The sequence below is a fragment of the Arachis hypogaea genome, chromosome 19 (assembly GCF_003086295.3).
Source record: "Arachis hypogaea cultivar Tifrunner chromosome 19, arahy.Tifrunner.gnm2.J5K5, whole genome shotgun sequence".
In the NCBI taxonomy this organism is placed as follows: Eukaryota; Viridiplantae; Streptophyta; class Magnoliopsida; order Fabales; family Fabaceae; genus Arachis; species Arachis hypogaea.
In genome coordinates this window covers 99,637,092-99,658,033 of record NC_092054.1, presented here as the reverse complement: position 1 = coordinate 99,658,033, position 20,942 = coordinate 99,637,092, and the positions used below count along the sequence as shown (strand labels likewise).

Here is a 20,942-nt window from a genome sequence, read left to right as displayed (position 1 = left end):
ACTACTGAACGAGACATCAAAAGCTACACCTACAATACAACAAAATAAAAATTCATCACCACAAATAAGACAAAACAAGATAAACGATCAAGAGGTTGGGTCGGCTTTAAAGATCGTCATCAACCTCCCAAAACGCAAAGCATAAACAACACAAGCATTGATAAATTCAAAAGAGGTTGGGTCAATATCAACCAGGAATGTCACAAAACCCTTCCAACACACAACAGTTATGCTATATCTCTATCATGTAGAAATGACACCATCCTCCATAATAAAATGGCACCATTTGGGGGCAATACAGAACCCCATGTTCAGACAAAAAGCAAATTTTTAGAATGCAAAATCCCAGAGTCAAACATAGCAATCAAAGAGTCAAAGCAAAAGGCAAGAGATTGAGCAAGAAAAAGGGGTAAAAAACCAACCTGGAAAGAAGAGTACAAAACGGAAAGAACACTTCAACAGCGAAAGCACGTACAATCTAAAGCCTCCAATGAATGAATGAGAACACCCAAACAAAAATTCAAGATAAAAAATCATTAAAGAAGAACAAAGGTTGCAAAAGTAATGGAGAGATGAAGACGAAGCAATGCGAAGAAAGTGAAAAAAGGAAGAAATAAGAAAGATGAAGTATTTATAAGACACTAGGGACAAAAGTGTCATTCTACACCCCTCATTAATGCGTGCACGATTATGAAGGTAATCAAAGAAAGAACGTGTAGGATGTTATGAAAAGATGTGACATTTCAGAAACACATCGAGTGCCCGACTTATCCCGAAAGGCGGTCTACCCGACGTGAAAAGGACAAGTTCATCAATGCTTGAGCCCGACCTAAAAATGCTCGAATTCAAGTCAAAACAATATTCATACCCTGGCCCAAAAATATAAAGTCAGGCCCAAAAGGAAGAAAAGCCCACCCAAAAGGGTGGCCTCTTCTACTTCTACCTGACCTTGCAGAGGTCGAGCACAACAAAAATAGCTCAACCTCAAGTATCTGAATAAATAACTAACTCCTAAGATATCTCCCACCTTTCTAAAAGGGAGATATCATCAGCTTTCCTAGAAGAAAAGGAATAGCTATCCACTAATAAAGGTAGAACTACTCTAAAAGGTAGTTATCCTACCTATTATAAATTTACCAAACACCCTCAGGTATATTCAGGCCCAATCTACCAAAAAACCTACTTAAACCCTTGCTAACTTAAGCATCGGAGTCTCTTACAGATACTACCCCCACCTCCTCACAAGAAACTCGGACGGCAACACCTCGGCGCTAAAGGAAATCGGATGCTACCATATAGGGAGCCTGGACCTCACGTCTTGGCCCAATAAGCAACCCAATTTCAGATATCCCGTGGAACAAAAATTATGCTTAATTTACTTGTGTTGAAGGTTGTTCTTATGAAATTATTGTGGAATTGGTCTTAAATCTTTTGAAAAATTAGTCGCTAGGAGTATATTTGATGCAAATCGAAAAATTTTTGGACAAAATTGAAACAAAATAAAACTTAGGGGTATTTTTGAAACTTTTACCAAACTTTAGGAACGAAAAATATACTTTACACTAAAAAATATCCTATACCCTAAATATTATTCTACCTTTTGTCCTTTCCTTTTTTCCTAAAAACTAAACTTCTCTATTCATCAATCCCATCACCATAATACCCCACTATTCTCTTTCTTCATCAATCCTTGTTCTTTTTTCTTCACCTCCAAAATGGAAGAATCATGCCAGATGTGAAGGAGAGTGATAAGAACGTATGAGGATGAATATGAAAGACATAGTAAAAAATAAAAGAAAAGATAAATATTTTTCTATTAGACCTCTAAGAAATATGTTCTTAGCAATCTAGGTCACCAGAAGAAATTTTCTATTAGACCTTCAAAGAACTTTTTCTTGACAACCTAAATCAAAGGTCTGAAAATTAAAATAAAGAACTAACACTAACTTTAAGTTGGATCTTTTAAATTTCTTCATGCAACAAGTAAAGCAAATCATTCACCTCACTTGATCACTTGATCACATATAGAAGTGTTTTAATTGTCTAAATAGACCCCTAAATTTATTCATCAAAAAGTGTCTAAATTGCCTCACAAAAATGTTTAAATAGACCCTTAACAGATTAGATTATCCTAAAAGTGAGTCAAATCTTCTTAGATATGACTCTAAAATTAAAATCCTAAAGATATGATAATTAATTCAAATCAGATTTGATCTTATTAGATTAGATCATATTTGATTTAAATTTTAAACGCCTAAAAATGCTACTAAACAAATCGAAAACAAATCAAATCTTTTGGCAAATCTTAAAAACAAATCAAACTGAAATATAGACTAAATAATTTTGAAAATTAATGCTAAATTTGTGACTCCTAATGAACTTGAAGATCACTCTTGGACTTCTTGATGTCCTCGTTTAGCCCAATGCGTCTTATGAGTGCCGTCATTTCAACACCACTGTATTTTATACGAACTCTTGGTTTTCTTGATATCCAAGACCGGCATAGTATAATTCTTCTAGTATTAAAATCCTCGAATAAGACAACATTACCATTGTGCCTCTTAGTTTTAAAATGCCAAAAATACCCTCTTGAGTACGTATCAGAGAGCATATCGTCATTGTTGTTACTTCCTCTTAAATTCGGCAACTTACTCTTATTTCTGTTGTTGTCATTGGCTACGGCAACGAACTACAACTGGCCGAAGAACAAGTTCTCATTTTTCGCAGCCGCCGTAGGAGCTTTTCTTCCTCTTGCAGAAGCTAAGAATCTCATCAGATTCTGGCTTTGAGTAAATGATGTTGGTCATTGCTCGTTTTGGAGTCGTAACTATCAAAATCTAAATTCTAAAAAGTTAAAATTTTTTGAGAAAAAATTCTAATTCTACGAGTGAGATGTGCCACCAATGTGAGAATTACTCGTCAAATTCAAATCTCACTTTTGAAAATTGAAACACAACAAAAATTAACTAGAAATAGCATAGTTTAAGAAAATAAATTTTTGCATACAAGTTGATGAAGGTAAAGAAAAAGTGTACGGTTGAAGAATAAAGAGAAGAGTGGGTGATTATGGTAATAAGCGTTGATGAATGGAAAAGTTAAGATAATAGAAAAAGGGTAAGAGGGAGAAGAACTTTATTGTTTATTATATTTTTTAATTATTTAATTAAGTTTAATGTTATAAGTGGAATGGAACATTAAGAGCGTCAACGAGAAATTGATAACTGGTTAGATTTGTTTGACGGAAGTTATCTTTTATAATACAACTTAGTTTTAAATTTTTTATGGTCAGTTTTGTCAGCGTATTTTTTATGGTTAATTTTAGTATTTTAGTCATATAAATAATGCTTCTTTTTAGAACATAGACAAAAAAAAGTGTCAATCCATGTAGAAAAATTAGGATTTATTGTAAGACTTGGATCAGCTTTTCGAAATAATAACCAACATGGATTGGTCGAGTAGTTAGCTCATTCATCTACTTAAGTAAGTGTCGGAGTTTTAAATTCTTGTATATGCAGTGATCTATTAGCCAGCGACAAACTCTTAAATGAAACTCAAATCTGCACCTAATTAATCCTTAACCTATCATGTTAGGAGCAGGGATAGAAATGGGCTGGATCAAACCGAGCTTCAGCTTTGACAAGCCTGACTCATATTATAAATAGATGACCCACACCTAAGTCTAATTTTTTTTAATAGGTTTTTTTTTCAGGTTCGAATCCGGCCTATTTAAAATCTGACAAGTCCTAAGGCCTATTTGAATATCCTGTTTCATGTATTAGAAATCAAAATAATAAATTTAAAATATTTAAATTAACATTAAATACATTGTAAAATTTGTAATTCATAATTTGTAAAGTATAATTCATTTATATATCAATTGTTAGTCACATTTCATAAACATACTTATAATTTATAATTTTTTCTCTAAACAAAAAATGATAATCTTAATTAGTAATAATTATTGATTTTTTTTAGTTTTGTTTTGTATTTAATATAAGTCAATAGTTGAAAGTCTAAACTAAGAATAATTTATTTTTACAAAGAAATATTTTTGCGAGCCAGCCCAAGAAACTTCATAGACTTTTTTTTAAGTTACAGCCTGATTGTTTTAACTAATAGGCGTTACAAAAAGATCAACCATAACCTATTGCTCAGTTTGGATAAACAACTTAAATAAGCTCTTTTTTCAAAAGAGTTTAAAGTATAAGGACTTTTATTAATGGCAGCTTATAAATAAGTTATCTTGTGTTTGAATTTTTAGTTATAGAAGTACTTATTTTAAAGTTATAGTGTTTGGATAAATAACTCAAAAAATACAATTCTTTTATACAAGAAGATTGGAAATTAAAATAACGATGATACCAAATACTTCAATATTGAATGTTGATTTTACATAATCTAATCACTAAGATTACAATCGTTTAGACAATTGATTCTTTATTTGCTCTCTTATTAGTTCCATTTTTTAGACAATTGGTTCTTGTCACGTAATATCATTAGAAATTAGCTCTTCTACTTTACCTTCACCTTCACCCATAACGGTGTTCTTGTATGTAGTGAATAGTAATAAAATTTTAATTTACAATAATCTTGATGACAGTACCAAAGAAATTGTATAGTTAGTGTTTGCTGTTTTATTGTGTATGATATGGTAGGTAAAAATAAAAAACAAATATAATATATGCAGATGAATATATGCAGTAGGTGGTTCAGATGGAACATTATTTTAAATAGTGGTGGAGGGTTAATACTTTTATCAAATAAATCATTACATGAAAATGATACTGGAAGGAATATACGTAGTAGGTGGTAGGTGGTTCACATGGAACATTATTTTAAATGGTGGTGGAGGACCAATACTTTCAGCAGATGAATTATTATATGAAAATAATAATGGAAGGCTAATACTTCTAACAGATGGAACCTTGCTTGAAAATGATGATAGAAGGCCAGTATTTTCACGAGAAACAGAAAATATTCTCACAGAGCCAATAATAAAATCAGATCCCTTTTGTTTTGAAGTTAATTTTTTTAGAAAAGTGATAGGATGATTTATCAAAAAAAAGAAGTGATATATTTCTACTTCTTAAAAAAGTTGTAAATTAACTTTTTAAAAAATTAAAAATTATTTTTAAACAATACCAAATACACGTATAGTGACTTTTAATAATTCAAAAGTCACAAAAACAAGTAGCTTGTACTGTTTCCAAACAGGTTCTTAATAAAACGAGAAGCACCAAACCGAACGAAAATTAAAACGAGCTCAGCTACAAATTTCCGTTGGATATTCCGGCCCACTTCTATCCTAAGTTAGGATATAATATGGAAACCAAAAAGTTTTTGGAAAGAATTGCAATAATTCACTCTGAACCTGTTTTTTTATTTGCCCTTCCTAATGCAAACTTTAGTTCTTCAGTTCAGCGAAATTAACGGGTCAATTGCGATTAGCTTTAAGAATCTAACTAAAGGAGACCAAATTATGGCTGTTAGGGACCACATTTGTGCTAAATCCCCCCATAACATATATGAAGAAGTGAATATATCATTAATTAAATTAAATCTCCAATAACAGGTATTACATCACAGCATATCACTAGCTGAAAGAATTCAAATATTCAATTACATCATATAGCCAAAGTCCATGATCCAAAACCATGGCCAGGAAAATTTTTCAAAAGAATTACATAGATCTGCGATAAAGAATCAAAGGAAACAGAAGAACAGTATCACCAATGAAATATTTCCGACTCTAGAAACTCCTCAACTTCTTAACTTTGTTTGATAAGTATCTCGAGACAGAAAGTAAAAAAGCACAAGAGATATTTGTTCTGTTTCTATATGGGCCTTACATTAAGGCAGAGAAGAGCAAACACATCACAAATCCAATGATAAGAGCTTGAGAATTTGAAGCAATGTGAGATGAATCTGAGGCTACCATGGATTGAGAAGGAGGCTGTGGAATGCTGCCAAAAACAGGTTGATAAGAAGGTGCAGAAGAAGTTGCTGATCCATATGGTGATGGAGCATCAACATCTGAAGAAGCATTAACACCAACAGTTATATGAATCTTCTGATTCTTCTGACAGTGCCCTGGCTCTCCACTGGTGAAGAAGTATTCACCTTTTGATGTGATGTTGAACAATGAATTGCCATTGTTCATGTACAATATAGGGTTCTTAATGTTGCACCTCTTGTAGTTTTCCAGTGTTACTTGAACCAATGAATCTTGACTTGGTGGGTATAAAAACACTGAAAAAAAATGTACCCTTTTGTCAGTATAAAAGTAAAGTGACTAATTTTATTGGTATGAATGAAAAATGAAAATGAAAATGAAAATGTGTATTGAACTTACAAAGGGAGTCACCAATCTTGATATCATTATTTTTGGACCATTTGGTGTATAGTTGTGGATTTGATGAAGTGGGAATGCCCCAAGAATCTAGATCTCCAACCTTGTATTGGAAGCAATGAACAGAAGTTTGGATTTGGAAGGATATGAGCAAGAGACACAACAATAACCAGTTATGGCTAAAATGGTGATTGGCCGTCATAATTGGCTTCAAAGTTCAAACTCAAAGAGAGTCTCTTTCTCTTTCTCTCTCCCTTTGGCTTTGCCTCGATCTCCTTTTTTCTGAGATTTAGGAGCTTAGGACCATTCAAGGGAGCACTTCTTATTGTTGTCCTTGGTGATTGGGAGATTGATAATGATGTCAGAATTTAGAGAGGGTCCACTCCATTGGTGATTTACAGGACTGCCCCTCTTCTTCTATGTACTGTTTGGTTGATGCTATGCCACTATTGGAATTAAGAATTATATGCCTCTTAACTTATTATGGATTCCAGTTCATAGTAATCTCATCATAAAAATGTTATTTTAGATATGTAGAGTACAGTTAATAATCAAACTTTTTTAAGTAAAATTTAAGATTAAGTGTTGAATGTGATTCTTATTAAAATAAATCTATGTTGTCAATTAAAAATTTATATCACTTTCAATGTTTATCAAACACCAACATAATTTTCTCTCACTAAGTAAGGACAATTACTATATCATATAAACATAACAATTTTTTCCTGTATTATTATTATTATGGTCATGAACAAAATTTTAGTGTTGACTATAGAAAACCCAACATTTCTTTTGCAACAAAGTTTTTTCAACTCATCAGTGGTTACATAACAAAAATTTATATTATTGAACTTATGATTACTACTAGATCTATGCGTTGAAATGATGAAATTGAACCTAATATATCCAATGATAATTGTATAATGTCCATATAATTTGTGAATAGTGAAAAGTGAGAAGTGTAAGGATGAATAAGGACGTGAGGTTAAAATGAGCCTTTGAGTGAGGTTGACAAGACGTCGGTACTGATCTTTGCTGGAAGAGGGAACTTAAACTTTTGATTGAGATTAGAGGGTAATATTGTAAATATTGATACAACTGGACAACTAGTTTATAATAATAATAATAATAATAATAATAATAATAAATAGGTAATTAATCTTTGGTCGAGTGATTAATTTTTCTTGTCAAATAAGTATTAATGGTTAAAAAATGTTATTTTATTTATGTAATAATTTATTAGTAAATAATATTTTTTAAATAAAATTCAATTTTTTTGCAAATAAATCTTTGATTGGTTAGATTGGAGAATAATTCTGTTTTGAAAGAAACTAGCTCAATACAATAAGTAGAGCGTATGAAGACAACAAACAGGATCAACATAAAAATTATATAGAAAAAAAGAAAATTAGGCAACACAAAGAACAAAGAACGCTAAACTTTATTTTTTGTCATCTCCAACATTGCCATCAACAACAAAAAGATTCTACACCTAGTCACTCCTTGTAGTTTGTAAAGTACAAATGAAAAATCTCGTCAACTCATTTTCCTTTATGTTGGAAAATCCTTGTATTCCATTTTAGCAAGATATTTCAAATAATCGCACAGAAACATACCATATTTCTTACGCACCTCCTTATTAATGAATATCTCAATCCAATTTAGGAAATGCTCCTTCAACATCTTGCATACTAACAAATGATAGTCAAGCACACCAAATTTGCCAAGAAAAGTCATAACCAAGAAATAAATGGTGACTATTTTCAACACCTTTGTTACATAACATGCAAACAACATCTTCCTGGTTGATAACCCCAAACCGACTCAACCTCTCCTTTGTGTTGACCTTTCCAGTCAATACAAACCAAACAAACAGTTCAACTCTTGGCAGCACTAGCCCTTTCCAAATTGTCCTCGTAAAGTTGTAGCTTGTTATATCCTCCAGAGTTATTTCCGCCTACAAAACCTGCACAAAAGAGTTAGTAGAAAAGACTCATTGTTTATCAAATTTCTACACAACTCTATTGATAAACCCCAAATTTGTGGTTTATCTTGTGCTTATTTTGGGGGATTTTATCAACTTTTCTCACATTTATTCAATGAAATAGCATGGTTTTGCAATTCTCCCTTGATTTGTGCTTAAATGTGAAAACATGCTTTTTAGGCCCTAAAATTGGTGATTTTAATTCACTTTAATTCCGTTCGATGACTTGATATGTTTGTTGAGTGATTTCAGGTTCATAAGGCAAGTATTGGATGGAAGAAGTGAGGAGAAAAGCATGCAAAGTGGGAGAACTCATGAAGAAATGAAGGAACCGTAAAGCTGTCAAGCCCGACCTCTTCGCACTCAAACGACCATAACTTGAGCTACAGAGGTCCAAATGAGGCGGTTTCAGTTGCGTTGGAAAGCTAACATCCGGGGCTTCGAAATGATATAAGACTTGCTATATGTTGCCTGACGCATAGGGGCGCGCACGCGCCATGTACGCGCGCGCGCCGATGGAGCTCGTGGGTCCACTAAAGAGAAATCGCCCCCAGCGATTTTGCAGCTCATTTTGGGCCAAATCCAACCCATTTCTGATGCTATTGAACCCAAGGATTGAAGGGAGAATGAACCAAGTAGTCATAGTTTAGTTTTTCATGATGTTTTAGGGTTAGAATTCTAGAGAGAGAGGCTCTCCCCTCTCTCTAGATTTTAGGGTAGTTTTAGTTAATTCTTCTTGGATCCAAGTTATAATTCTTGTCTTGATTTAGTTCTTCCTTTTAATTTCTTGTTATTACATCTCTACTCTTCTAGTTTTACTTGTCATTTCCTTTATTTTGTCTCTTTTATGTTTATGAACAATTGTTGGATTTTCATTTTCTTTCAATGCAATTTTATGTTTCCATGCTCTTTGATGTTGATTTTGATTGTTATTATTGATTTCTTGCAATTGGTAGCTGGTAGATTTATTATTTTTGCACTTTTATTATGCTTTCCTTTTATGCCTTCCAAGTGTTTGATAAAATGCTTGGTTGGATGTTAGAGTAGATTTTGAGCATTCTTGGCTTGGAAAGAGTAATTGGGCAATCTTGAGTCATAAAAATCCAACTCATGTTGGTGATCTAGAGTTGTTAGCTAATATTGTTTCCATTGACGCTAATCTTTTGCTAATTTAATTAGTAAGTTGATTAGGACTTTTGGATTGAGATTAGCTAGTCTTATTAGAATTTCTTTCATGGAAGATAATATGATACCTTCTTCCAATGTTGGAGATGACGTAATAAGATAAATTCTTGTTATTATTGTGGTATGATTGATTAATCTTGTTTGACTTTCTCCCTATTTGTTGGAGTTGACTAAATAAGATGAATTAATCATTGTATGACTAGGAAAGAAGCTTATGATCTCAAACCTTGCCATGAATGTCTCTCTTTATTAATTGCTTCCTTTAATTGCTCTCTTTACTTTTCTTGCACATTAAATTTCTCGCCCTCTTATCAATCAAAACCCCCCTTGCATCTTCATAGCCAATAATTGATCACTTCATTGTAATTCCTTGTGAGACGACCCGGAGTCCAAATATTCCAGTTAATTCTTATTTGGGGTTTGTACATGTGACAACTTAAATTTTTGTATAAAAGGACTATTGTTTGGTTTAGAAACTATACTTTACAACGAGAATTCATTCAATTGAGGAAATTCTATATCAACAAGAGTTCGTTCATCAAAATGGTGCCGTTGCCGGGGAGTTGTAATGGTGTTATGTTATTGGCTATTATATATATGTTAATATGCTTCTTTGCTAGTTTTTGCTTGTTTTAGGAGTTAGCTTTTATTAGTTCTTATTAGTTTTGTTTTTATTTTCATTTGCTATTATGAATTCTCATCACTTTGGCTATGAGTTTAGTTCAAATTATGTTGTAGAAAATGAGAGCTACAATGATGAGGATGTGCATCAAGGATGGAACAATCAAAGATGGGAGGAACCTCAAAGGATTGATCAACCTTATTGGCAACAACCCCCTCCAGTTTCTTATGGGTATAACTCTCATCCTAATGCATATCAATCTAATGGATGTGGTGACCCTTATTGTGATTGTCAACAACCACCACCACATGCCTATGAACCACCCCCTCAACATGGTTTTGAACCACCTTACTCACAAGCCCCATACCACCAAACACCCCCATATGACCCTAATCCTTATCTACCATACTAACCACCTTATGAGTCATATGAACCATACATGGAACCACCACCATTCCAACACAATTACTCTCAAGAACCACCTTAATATGCACCATCTCCATACCTTACCAAGATGAACCACCTTCCAATTATGAAACCTTTCCCTCAAACAATGAACCCTCTCTTCTACCACCGCCCCCTGATGAAGCCCTCATGCAAGAACTAAGGGACCATGAGTCTCATATCCTAAGGCAACAAGAGGGGACGGAAAAGGAGTTTAAAGAGCTAGGAGCCAAGATGGCTATCCTAGCGGAAGCCGTTAGCAACATGGTCTCCTCACGACTAAGCTTAAGCAACCAAGGCACTCCCATTGACGAATGTGGAGAAGCAATTAAGGAGCCTACTGAGGGAGTGAGTTTAGAGCTTCAAGGTGAAGAAGAGGAGTTGAAGCAAGGAGTGCAACAAGAGGAGGAAGTTAAGATATTTGAGCCGAAAGAAGTGGTTGAAGCCTTTGAAGAGGTTGACCAAGAGATGGATTCAATCATTGAAGAATTCTTATGTACAATTGAATCCTCTCCAATTGGGCTTGACATGGAGATTGAAGAAGAAGATACCTCACCTCTCATGCCTTTGGTGAGCAATGAAGAAGAAATTGAATTTGGAAGCAAGCCACCAAGAGGAAGAGGTTGAAGTTGAAGAAGCTTGCCAAGAGGTAGAGATAGTCAAGAAAGAGCACAAGGGAGTGGAGCTTGCAAGATCATTGGGACCACCCCTTCCTAAGTCACCATCCAATACAACATTCAAGTGGGTAAAATTCTTATCCCTAAGCTTCACTTTCTCACTTGAATATGGCTTGATTAAAAATGATGGTTGATGGTTTCAGTGGCTAAGAGAAGGGGGGGTGAATCTTAGCCCCCTTTTTATGTTGCTAACACTTGCTGAACTCAGAGGAGACTTTTCTATTTTAGCTCGTCTCTGGACACGAGACTTTTTGTTTTTGCTCGTCACTTGCCACGAGACATTTTGATTTTTGCTCCTATGCAGTATAAAACAGAAATGGAGTTGGAGAGAGGAAAGATTACACCCAGATATATCCTGGTTCAACTGCTAAGTGCAGTGCAGCCTACATCCGGTCTCCATCACAAACATGATGGAATTTCACTATAATCAATCTGATTACAACTTGTAAAGTGCTAACCCAACTTACAAGGGAATTCCCACAGAATCATGAAACACAACATAGATGAACAAAGGAACTCTAAGACATCTATGGCTTTTTCTTTTAATTTTGCACTCTCTGCCTTTTTCGCTCTATGGCTTTTTCATTACAAACCTCACTGTTTGCCTTTTACCATGAGACTCAAGACATGACAAAATTAAACAGAAAATTACAAAACTGAATACATTGAAGGAGAAGAGAAAACTGTTAGCTCAGGTAGCTCTGAGAACTCTGTGCCTTGCACTCTCAAATTTTCTCCTTGCTTCAAACAGTGGCTGTCCACCCTTAATATAGAAGAGGGGAGCCTCCACTTATTGAAGCCAAAACTGAACCAACTTCTTCCTCCTTCAACAAACCGGTTCAGCCACATAGAGAGAGAAGAGATAACCATGCATTAACCAACATGCAATTACCTCTAGTCCTTTCTTGATCATCACCCTTCATCAATCCGAGCTCTCCATCCTTGGCTTGCTTTCCAAGATAGAATTCTGGCCCTTGATGCTTCATGATGATGATGACTTCATCTGCTTCAATCTCTGTCTTCAACCATCACTTCGCCACTCTAGCTACTCCCTGTGGTGGTTGAGCAGAATCAAAGACAAGCCATACTTCAAGAATCTCCCTTGCTGGCCGAGATCTTCTTCTTCCTTTTTGAGCATGGAAAGCTCAAGATAACCTCACCAAATCTGACCACATTTGGTAAGTATCTTAGCCACAGCTCATTTTTATTTTAGTATGTTTTCTTGCCATCATTAGCTTGATGGTCTTGATGCATGCAGCTTCTTCCTTCTGTTGGTTGAAGAACATTTCTTCCATTATTTCCTGGATAAGGACCGAAGAAAGAAGAGAAGCAAATAGAGAGAAAGAAGAAAGAGAAAAGCAAAGCTATGAGAGTTATGATAGATAAAATAATTAGGTGCATTTCTCCAAGCTTGTGAAGTAGCGTGTAAGCTACCATTAATTTTCATCATATCACTTGACTTTTTCTCTTTCATATTCCCAAGGACTGCATTAACTTTTCTTTATAAAATTTGAGTTCCATAATAAGTTAATGTGAAGTCCGTTGGAAGCATGCAACCAAAGTTCAATGAGTTGGGTTTTCATCTTTGTGCCTCAATTCCATTTTTCTTTTTGGACCATGCATGCATAACAAATTGGGCTTAGTGATACTATTTAAATTCTGGCCCATTTGGTTAACATTTGCTTTCTTGATGAAAATTATTTCGGATCAAGCATAAGAGGCTCTCATCAAAAATTAACCATGAGCTTGGTTGTAAGCAACATTAAGCTTGGCCCAACAATATAAAATTTCAGCCACTTAGTATACAATCATGCAACAAGGCTGGTTTTTTTTTTTTTGGGCTTAAGCCAGAAACTCATTTTTCGGCCCAATATTAAAACCTGCAACAAAAATTATTTAATCAAATCAGATTATTAATTTTTGCAGTTAATTATTTTTAATAATGTTTAGTCATCATAAATATTAATTAAGAGTTTTCCAAACTCATCAATCTCCCCCTTGATGACAAACATTATTAAAATTGAAATGGAAAAAAATTTAGAGATTGAGTAAAGAATACTCCCTTTGATTTGAATTTCTCCCCCTTTCTAAATGTCACATTGCTCCCCCTTGATGTATGTTTATTTTACCATGGGAAGCACTAACCTGTAACATTTTAAATCAAGCTTCAAGTAACAATGTTATTTAGCATGTTTTATGATGCTAAATGCTTGATTTATGAGCAGTTTTAATTGATAATCAAAACTCATTTGATATCATAAACTGATTTACTGCTCAAACAATTTCATGCAAAAAATATCAAAATGTTTTTCAAATCCTTTCCTGTTAAAGATATCAGAGCAAAACATCATGATGGAAAAGTATTTGAAGTACACATGATCAAAACAAGGCAGTTTTAATGTATTACACAATTTAAAGGAACTGCCAAAAATAAGTTTTCCAAACAACAAGTTTATCAATGATGAATCAACAGCCAGGCATCAATAAATCAAACATCATTATAAACCAAATGCAGTTCAAGCAACAACCATAGTGAATGCAATAACAACATGCATTCTTTGAACAAGGGTGATCATGAATTTTCAATTTTGAAAATTTCATCCCCTGTTCCCCTGTTTCTCAGCAACCCCTGTTTCGTTCCAATTTCAATTTTGGAACCTTAAATTCCTCCCCCTTTTGTCATCATTGGGGCACCTGCACAAAACATTGTTATAGAAAACAGAATATGCCATAGAACAGTCCAAAGCATAACCAAATGGTGTCATCAAAGTATCACCTAGGTAGCTATTGTCAACTGCAACCCTAACAAAAAACAAAAGAGCTAATTGAGTCAAATTGTGCCAATATCAAATAGTAACCAGAGAGTTAATCATCGAAAAGATTAAAGTAAGGTTCCTTCTCGGCGCCATCACTGCCAACTTCTTTTTCAAGACTTTCTAACATTAGACTGGCCCTCTCTTGACATTTCTTCCATGCCAATTCATTCTCATAAGCAAGTTTGCGGGCAGACTTGTGAAATTGAACCATGAGATCGGACATATTGGTGAATTCTGTGAGAATTTCTCTGAGGGAAATAGTCGTCTTTGAGGATTCTGGGCGGCCTTCAAAGTCATCATCAGATTTCTTTCCTCTTTTTGCAGCTCCGCCTGCTCTGATCATGGAAACACGGTTCTCTACATCCTCATTGGTTAAATCTACCTTAAAGTACTCAAAAATGCATGTAAGAAACATTCCATAAGGTAGATTGGCCTTTTTTGTACTTTTCACAGACTCCCACATGTGACGAATCATAATATAGCTAAATGAAATAGGAGTTGAAGTAACTAAAGCAAATATTATGAGACAATCAGATACAGTTACCCTATTGTGAGAACCACTTTGAGGAGTGAGAATGTGAGTTATGATGCGGTGCAGCAGAGAGTTAGTTGGACCCAAAGCCTTATGAGTTGGAACAGTTCCATCTAGGCCAGACAGATTTTCACAGATTTGATGAATCACTTGCTTGTATGTAACTCCTACATGTGAGTCCCATTTATCACTCATATAAGCATTTGGTCCTTCATCAATGTATTCAAGGGCAGAAGAGATTGTTTCAGAATCCAATATGATTTGAACCCGTTTCACATAAGAGTGAAGGCTGCCATCAATAAACCTTAGATTTGCATAGAACTGCCTAACCAGCCCTGGGTACACCATTTTATGAATATGAAGCAGAGGTGACCATTTAAGACCTTCAAACATGGGCTGTAAATCGAGTCCTTTGGATGCCAGAGATTTTAGATTCACTAGATAAGAGAGACACAAATGCCATTTCTCTAGGACTTCATTGTGGAATTCAAAAGCAGCACACGTAGAGAACCTGGAAGGATCGAAATGTGAGTGTTGTTTGTGAAACTTGTTCTTGAACTCCATTGACCCAAGGTTTGCGGGTTCTCTGGTCTCATGGAACTCGAAACCCTTCGTCTTTTTGGAACTCTTTCCGGATGCATGTTGAGAGGTTCTTTTCGGCGATGATGGAGAAGGTGAGGTATGAGACTCCTCTACTTCCTCTTCAATGCTGGGCTCCTTCGCCTTCTCGCTCTTCCTTCTTCCAAAAGATTTTTGAGCGATAACTTTGCGCCTCATAGTCTCGATCCGCTTGGAGGGGGTGAAAGAGAAGAGGAGGAGGTGGAATGAATGTGAATGTGGGTATGTGATTGGGTTGTAGAAGGTTTTTGAGATTGGCGAATTCTCTCACTCTTCCTTGGGGCTGTTTTCTTTTTCATAATGAAAGAGATCAACGGAGATGGAAGTTGGAGATGAAAAGGTGGCCGAATAGTGAGGTGAGTGATGGGAGGTTAGAGAAGCATTAAATGCTTAATTGGAGAGAGAATGAGAGAAGTTATTACCCACTAATAGAGCGGTTATTATCCATGGGGGTTTCAAAAACTGAAAAGAGGTTTCCCTAAATCAAGGGATTAGTTGGAGGGAAAGATTTGATTTGACAACATGTTTCTTCCAACAAGATTTGATGAGACAACCAAGAGATTTTGTTGATTTAATTTTTCAAAAGAAATGAAACTAACAAAACTGTCATGGTGGGGTCAAGGAATTTTTGGTGGGGCCCATAAAATTCGAATTCTGCGTTGCCTCCCCCTTGACCACAGCTCTTCCATTCTGCCATTTATTGTTTCTCGTCCAAACCTACGAGCAAAAACTGAGCAGAGTCAAATATTCACAAATTTTCAATGAAACTTAAATCAAACATTCCCAAGCTTTTTCTCAAGGTACAGAATCTGTCTTCACAGAGGGGTTTTGTAAAAATATCAGCAATTTGGTCTTCTGATTTTACAAATTGAATATCAATAGTACCCTTTTGCACATGTTCCCTAATAAAATGATACTTTATCTCAATATGCTTGGTTCTTGAGTGCAAAACAGGATTTTTTGAAATATTTATTGCACTCATATTATCACAAAATAGGGGTATACTATTGATTTCTAATTTGTAATCTTCCAATTGTGTTTTTAACCAAATTAATTGAGTGCAACATGTAGATGCGGAAATATATTCTGCTTCAGCGGTGGATAAAGCCACTGTGGCTTGTTTCTTGCTTGACCACATGTTGAGTGAGCTTCCAAGGAAGCAACACATGCCGGACGTGCTTCTTCTATCCACTCTATCTCCCGCATAATCTGCATCACAAAACCCTACTGCACAAAATTCATCAGATTTAGGATACCACAAGCCATAATCACAAGTTCCCTTAATGTATCTAATGATGCGTTTAACAGCCGTAAGATGGGATTCTTTTGGGTGAGATTGAAATCTTGAACATACACCCACACTTTGAACAGTATCCGGTCTAGAGGAGGTAAGGTACATGAGTGAACCTATCATTCCTCTATACCTTGTTTCATCCACATCTTGGCCATCATCATCTTTTTCAAGTTTTGTATTAGGATGCATTGGAGTGCCCATTGCTTTGGAATTTTCTAGGCCAAACTTTTTAATAAGTTCTTTTGCATATTTTCCTTGGTAAATAAAAGTACCACTAGGAGTTTGTTTAATTTGGAGGCCAAGAAAGAAAGTAAGCTCTCCCATTAAGCTCATTTCAAACTCACTAGTCATGAGTTTTTCAAACTCTTCACACAAGGAAATATTGGCCGAACCAAATACAATGTCATCAACATAAACTTGAACAAGAAGTATATCATCATTAGATGCTTTAATGAATAAAGTAGTGTCGGTGGTACCCCTTTGAAATTCATTTTCCAACAAGAAGGCACTAAGCCTTTCATACCAAGCTCTTGGAGCTTGTCTAAGCCCATAAAGAGCCTTAGACAATTTAAAAACATGATTTGGAAACTCTTTATGTTCAAAACCGGGGGGTTGTGCCACATACACTTCTCTATCAATAAAGCCATTAAGGAAAGTACACTTAACATCCATTTGAAACATTTTGAAACCTTTATGGGCGGCATAGGCAAGAAGCAACCGAATTGCTTCCATTCTAGCTACCGGAGCAAAAGACTCATCAAAATCTATACCCTCTTCTTGATCGTAACCTTGGGCCACTAATCTAGCCTTGTTACGAACAACTTGTCCATCCTCACCAAGTTTATTTTTAAAGACCCACTTAGTACCCGTTACCTTCATACCATCCGAATAAGGTACTAATGTCCAAACCTTATTCTTGTCAAATTGAGCTAGTTCCTCTTGCATGGCCTTGACCCATGATGGATCTTCAAGAGCTTGTTTGACATTGTTGGGCTCCATTTGTGACAAGAGAGCAAAGTTGCTAGGTTCGGTTTGCCTTTTGGTGGAGGATCTTGTTGTTACACCATGAGAGGGATCACCAATGATGAAGTCATGAGGATAACCCCTCATAGACTTCCATTCTCTAGGTTTTCGGCCAGGTGTTGAACTTTGATGAGCTTCTGGTGGTCTTGCTGTTTCATTTTCTCGTGTCTGCTCAGGAGATAAAATGGAAGTTTCTCCTTCAATCTGACGAGACAGAATCGAGCTGACAGATTCTTCATTCTGGACAGATTTGGGATTTTCTTTGCTTGTTCCATCCTTTTCACCATCTGAATCAATATCTTTCACAATACTGGGAATTAAGTTAGAATCACAAAAAGTAACATGTATGGATTCCTCTATTGTCCTATGTTCCTTGAGATAAACTCTATAGGCCTTGCTTGTGGTGGAATATCCAACAAACATTCCTTTATATGATTTTGGATCAAATTTTCCAAGATTTTCCTTATTGTTAAGCACAAAACATTTGCATCCAAAAACATGAAAGTACTTAAGATTTGAAGGGGTTCCTTTCCATAGCTCATAAGGCGTTTTCTTTAACCCTTTTCTAATGATTGTTCTATTCAAAATATAACATGCTGTGTTCACAGCCTCAGCCCATAAGAATTTAGGAATTTCACTCTCACATAACATAGCCCTAGTCATTTCTTGAAGGCTTCTATTCCTTCTTTCAACCACCCCATTTTGTTGGGGGGTTCTAGGGCACGAAAAGTTATGAGAAATCCCTAAGTCATCACAGAATTTTTCAAAATCTTGATTTTCAAATTCTCTTCCATGATCACTTCTCAAATGGGCAATTTTCAAATCCTTTTCATTTTGAATTTTCTTACAAAGGGTGGAAAAGGCATGAAAGGCATCATTCTTATGAGTAAGGAAAAGTACCCAACCAAATCTAAAGTAATCATCTACCACCACAAGACCATAATGTTTACCTCCTAAACTTTGAGTTCTAGTAGGACCAAAAAGATCAATATGTAACATTTCCAATGGCCTTTTGGTTGAGATTCCATCTTTTGATTTAAAAGAGGATTTTACTTGTTTGCCTAATTGACAAGCGTCACAAGTAAGATCCTTTTCAAACTTGATGTTTGGGATTCCTCTAACCAAATTTCTTTTGACTAGCTTAGAAATTTGATACATGCTAGCATGTCCCAACTTTCTATGCCAAAGCCATTTTTCAGATTCAAAAGATGTGAAGCATGTTACATTTTGTTCGTTTAAATCCTCAAGAGTTAATCCATACACATTGTTACATCTTTTAGCTTCAAGAAGAACATTCCCAGTTTTTTCACACACAACTAAACAAACAAATTTCTTAAAGATAACTTCAAAACCCAAATCACAAAGTTGACTAACACTAAGCAAGTTATGTTTCAAGCCATGTACAAGGAGAACAGCATTTATACAAGAAGAAAAGTTTTTACCAACTTTTCCAACAGCCACAATTTTTCCTTTTGCATCATCACCGAAAGTGACAAGTCCTCCATCATAGTCATCAAGCTTTATGAAGAAGGTTGCCTTTCCGGTCATATGCCTAGAGCATCCGCTGTCCATATACCACACATTTTCCTTCCTTTTGGATGCTAGGCACACCTACAAAACAATGCTTAAGTAACCTTAGGTATCCAAATCTTTTTGGATCCTTTTACGTTAAACCATCTTCTATGTCCTAAGCCATTGTAATCAAAAACAATTTTATAAACCTTGTCACCAACCATTCTTTCACCGAAAAAGCATTGAATGGGAAAGTGTCCATTCCGATTGCATAGTCTACAAAACCTTGGAGTTGCATTTTTGTTAAAGTAGGTGGGATCTTGAAATCTTGTGTCATTAGAAGATGAAGCAATATTTTCAAAATGTGAATTTTCAGATTTATAAAATCCCAACCCAGCCTTATCATAAAGAGGTTTTTGACTAGCCAAGATGTGATTTAAACTTTCAGAACTTTGTGTAAACTTGGCCAAGTCTTCCTTAAGTCTTTTAACCTCTTTAAGCAACTCTTCATTTTGCTTAAAACAGTTCACATATGCAAGAACACAATGGTTACTTTCACAGCTCCTAACTTGGGCTCTTAACTGCTTATTTTCTTCAACAAGATCACAAGCAGTTTCAGCCTCTCTCACTTTTTCTTTTAGAAAACTGTTTTCGGCCTCAAGAATGGTAATTTGCTGTTCAAGTTCTTGATTTTCCAGCAGAAAACATCTTATTTTTTCAGAAAGGTGGTCTATCATAAGATGGAGATCTTCAGTGTTAGGGTTATGAAAGACTACCTGATCTATGTGGTCTGCCATGAGACATGTTTGTGACTTGGTCTCGGTTTCTTCATCATCATCATCAGAGTCATTCTCCAGGTCTTCCCATGTGGCCATCAGTCCTTTCTTCTTTCCTCTTTTTGGTTTTTCCTCCTTCTTCAGCTTGGGACAATCAGATTTGAAATGCCCCATTTCCTTGCAATTATAGCAAGTTACCTTGCTAAGGTCTTTCTTTACTCTCCTTGTGCTGCTGCCTTTGCCTTTGAGCTTAGCCATTTTCCTGAATTTTTTTGCAAATAAAAAAACTCATTTTCAGAAGAGTTATCACTGGATTCATCATCCAGAGGGTTAGTCACAGAAGAAAATGCAATTCCTTTCTTTTTTGTATCTTTTTTCAAATAGGTATTTTCAAAAGCAAGAAGATTTCCTCTCAAATCATCAAGAGTCATGGAGTCTAAGCTACTGCTCTCAGAAATAATTAAAGCTTTAGTTTCCCACTCTTTTGTGAGACATCTCAACACTCTTCTCACTAGCACAGAATCAGAATGTGTAATTCCCAGAGCATCTAAGCCAACAATGATAGCATTGAACCGTTCAAATAGTTCATCAATGGACTCTCCTTCCTTCATTGCAAACATTTCATATTCTCTATTTAGCATATCTGTCCGAGTCTTCTTGACAATGGTGGTTCCTTCATGGGTGATTTGCAATTTGTCCCAGATTTCCTTTGCCGTTGTGCATCTTGATACCCGTCGGTACTCCTCGAAGCTGATAGCACAATTGAGCAGATTTATTGCCTTGGCATTTAACTCCACCTTCTTCCTATCTTCCTCGGTCCATCTTGCTTCTGGTTTGAGAGAAATAACTCCTTCTGCACTTGTGATAGTTGGAAATTGAGGCCCTTCGAGAATAATCTTCCAAAGTCTGTAATCCACTGCTTGTACGAATATCTTCATCCTCTCCTTCCAATAGGTATAGTTTTTCCCATTGAAAAGAGGAGGTCTGTTGCTTGATTGACCTTCAGCTAGATTATAGGACACCACATTTGCGCCACTGTTTTCTGCCATGAGGATCTTTACTCCAAGCTACAAAGCTTGATCTCTTTGAGACCATGCTCTGATACCAATT

At 35.5% G+C, this 20,942-nt stretch overlaps 1 protein-coding gene across 1 annotated transcript; it reads right to left on the bottom strand.

Moving 5' to 3' along the window:
• Positions 1-5,526: 5,526 nt before the first annotated feature.
• LOC112779748 (early nodulin-like protein 8) lies at positions 5,527-6,677 on the bottom strand. The gene is made up of 2 exons (XM_025824086.3): positions 6,353-6,677; positions 5,527-6,249 (listed from the first exon to the last, which is right to left on the bottom strand). Exons 1-2 carry the CDS (start codon positions 6,549-6,551, stop codon positions 5,846-5,848), a joined length of 603 nt encoding a protein of 200 aa, XP_025679871.1. The 5' UTR covers positions 6,552-6,677; the 3' UTR covers positions 5,527-5,845.
• Positions 6,678-20,942: the final 14,265 nt, after the last annotated feature.

Bases quoted from the DNA above. Each gene is read 5' to 3' on its own strand.
- LOC112779748 (XM_025824086.3), bottom strand. From the start codon at position 6,551: ATGACGGCCAATCACCATTTTAGCCATAACTGGTTATTGTTGTGTCTC. The intron at 6,250-6,352 runs GTAAGTTCAATA...ATTTTTTTTCAG, and splicing joins CAAGATTGGTGACTCCCTTT to TGTTTTTATACCCACCAAGT.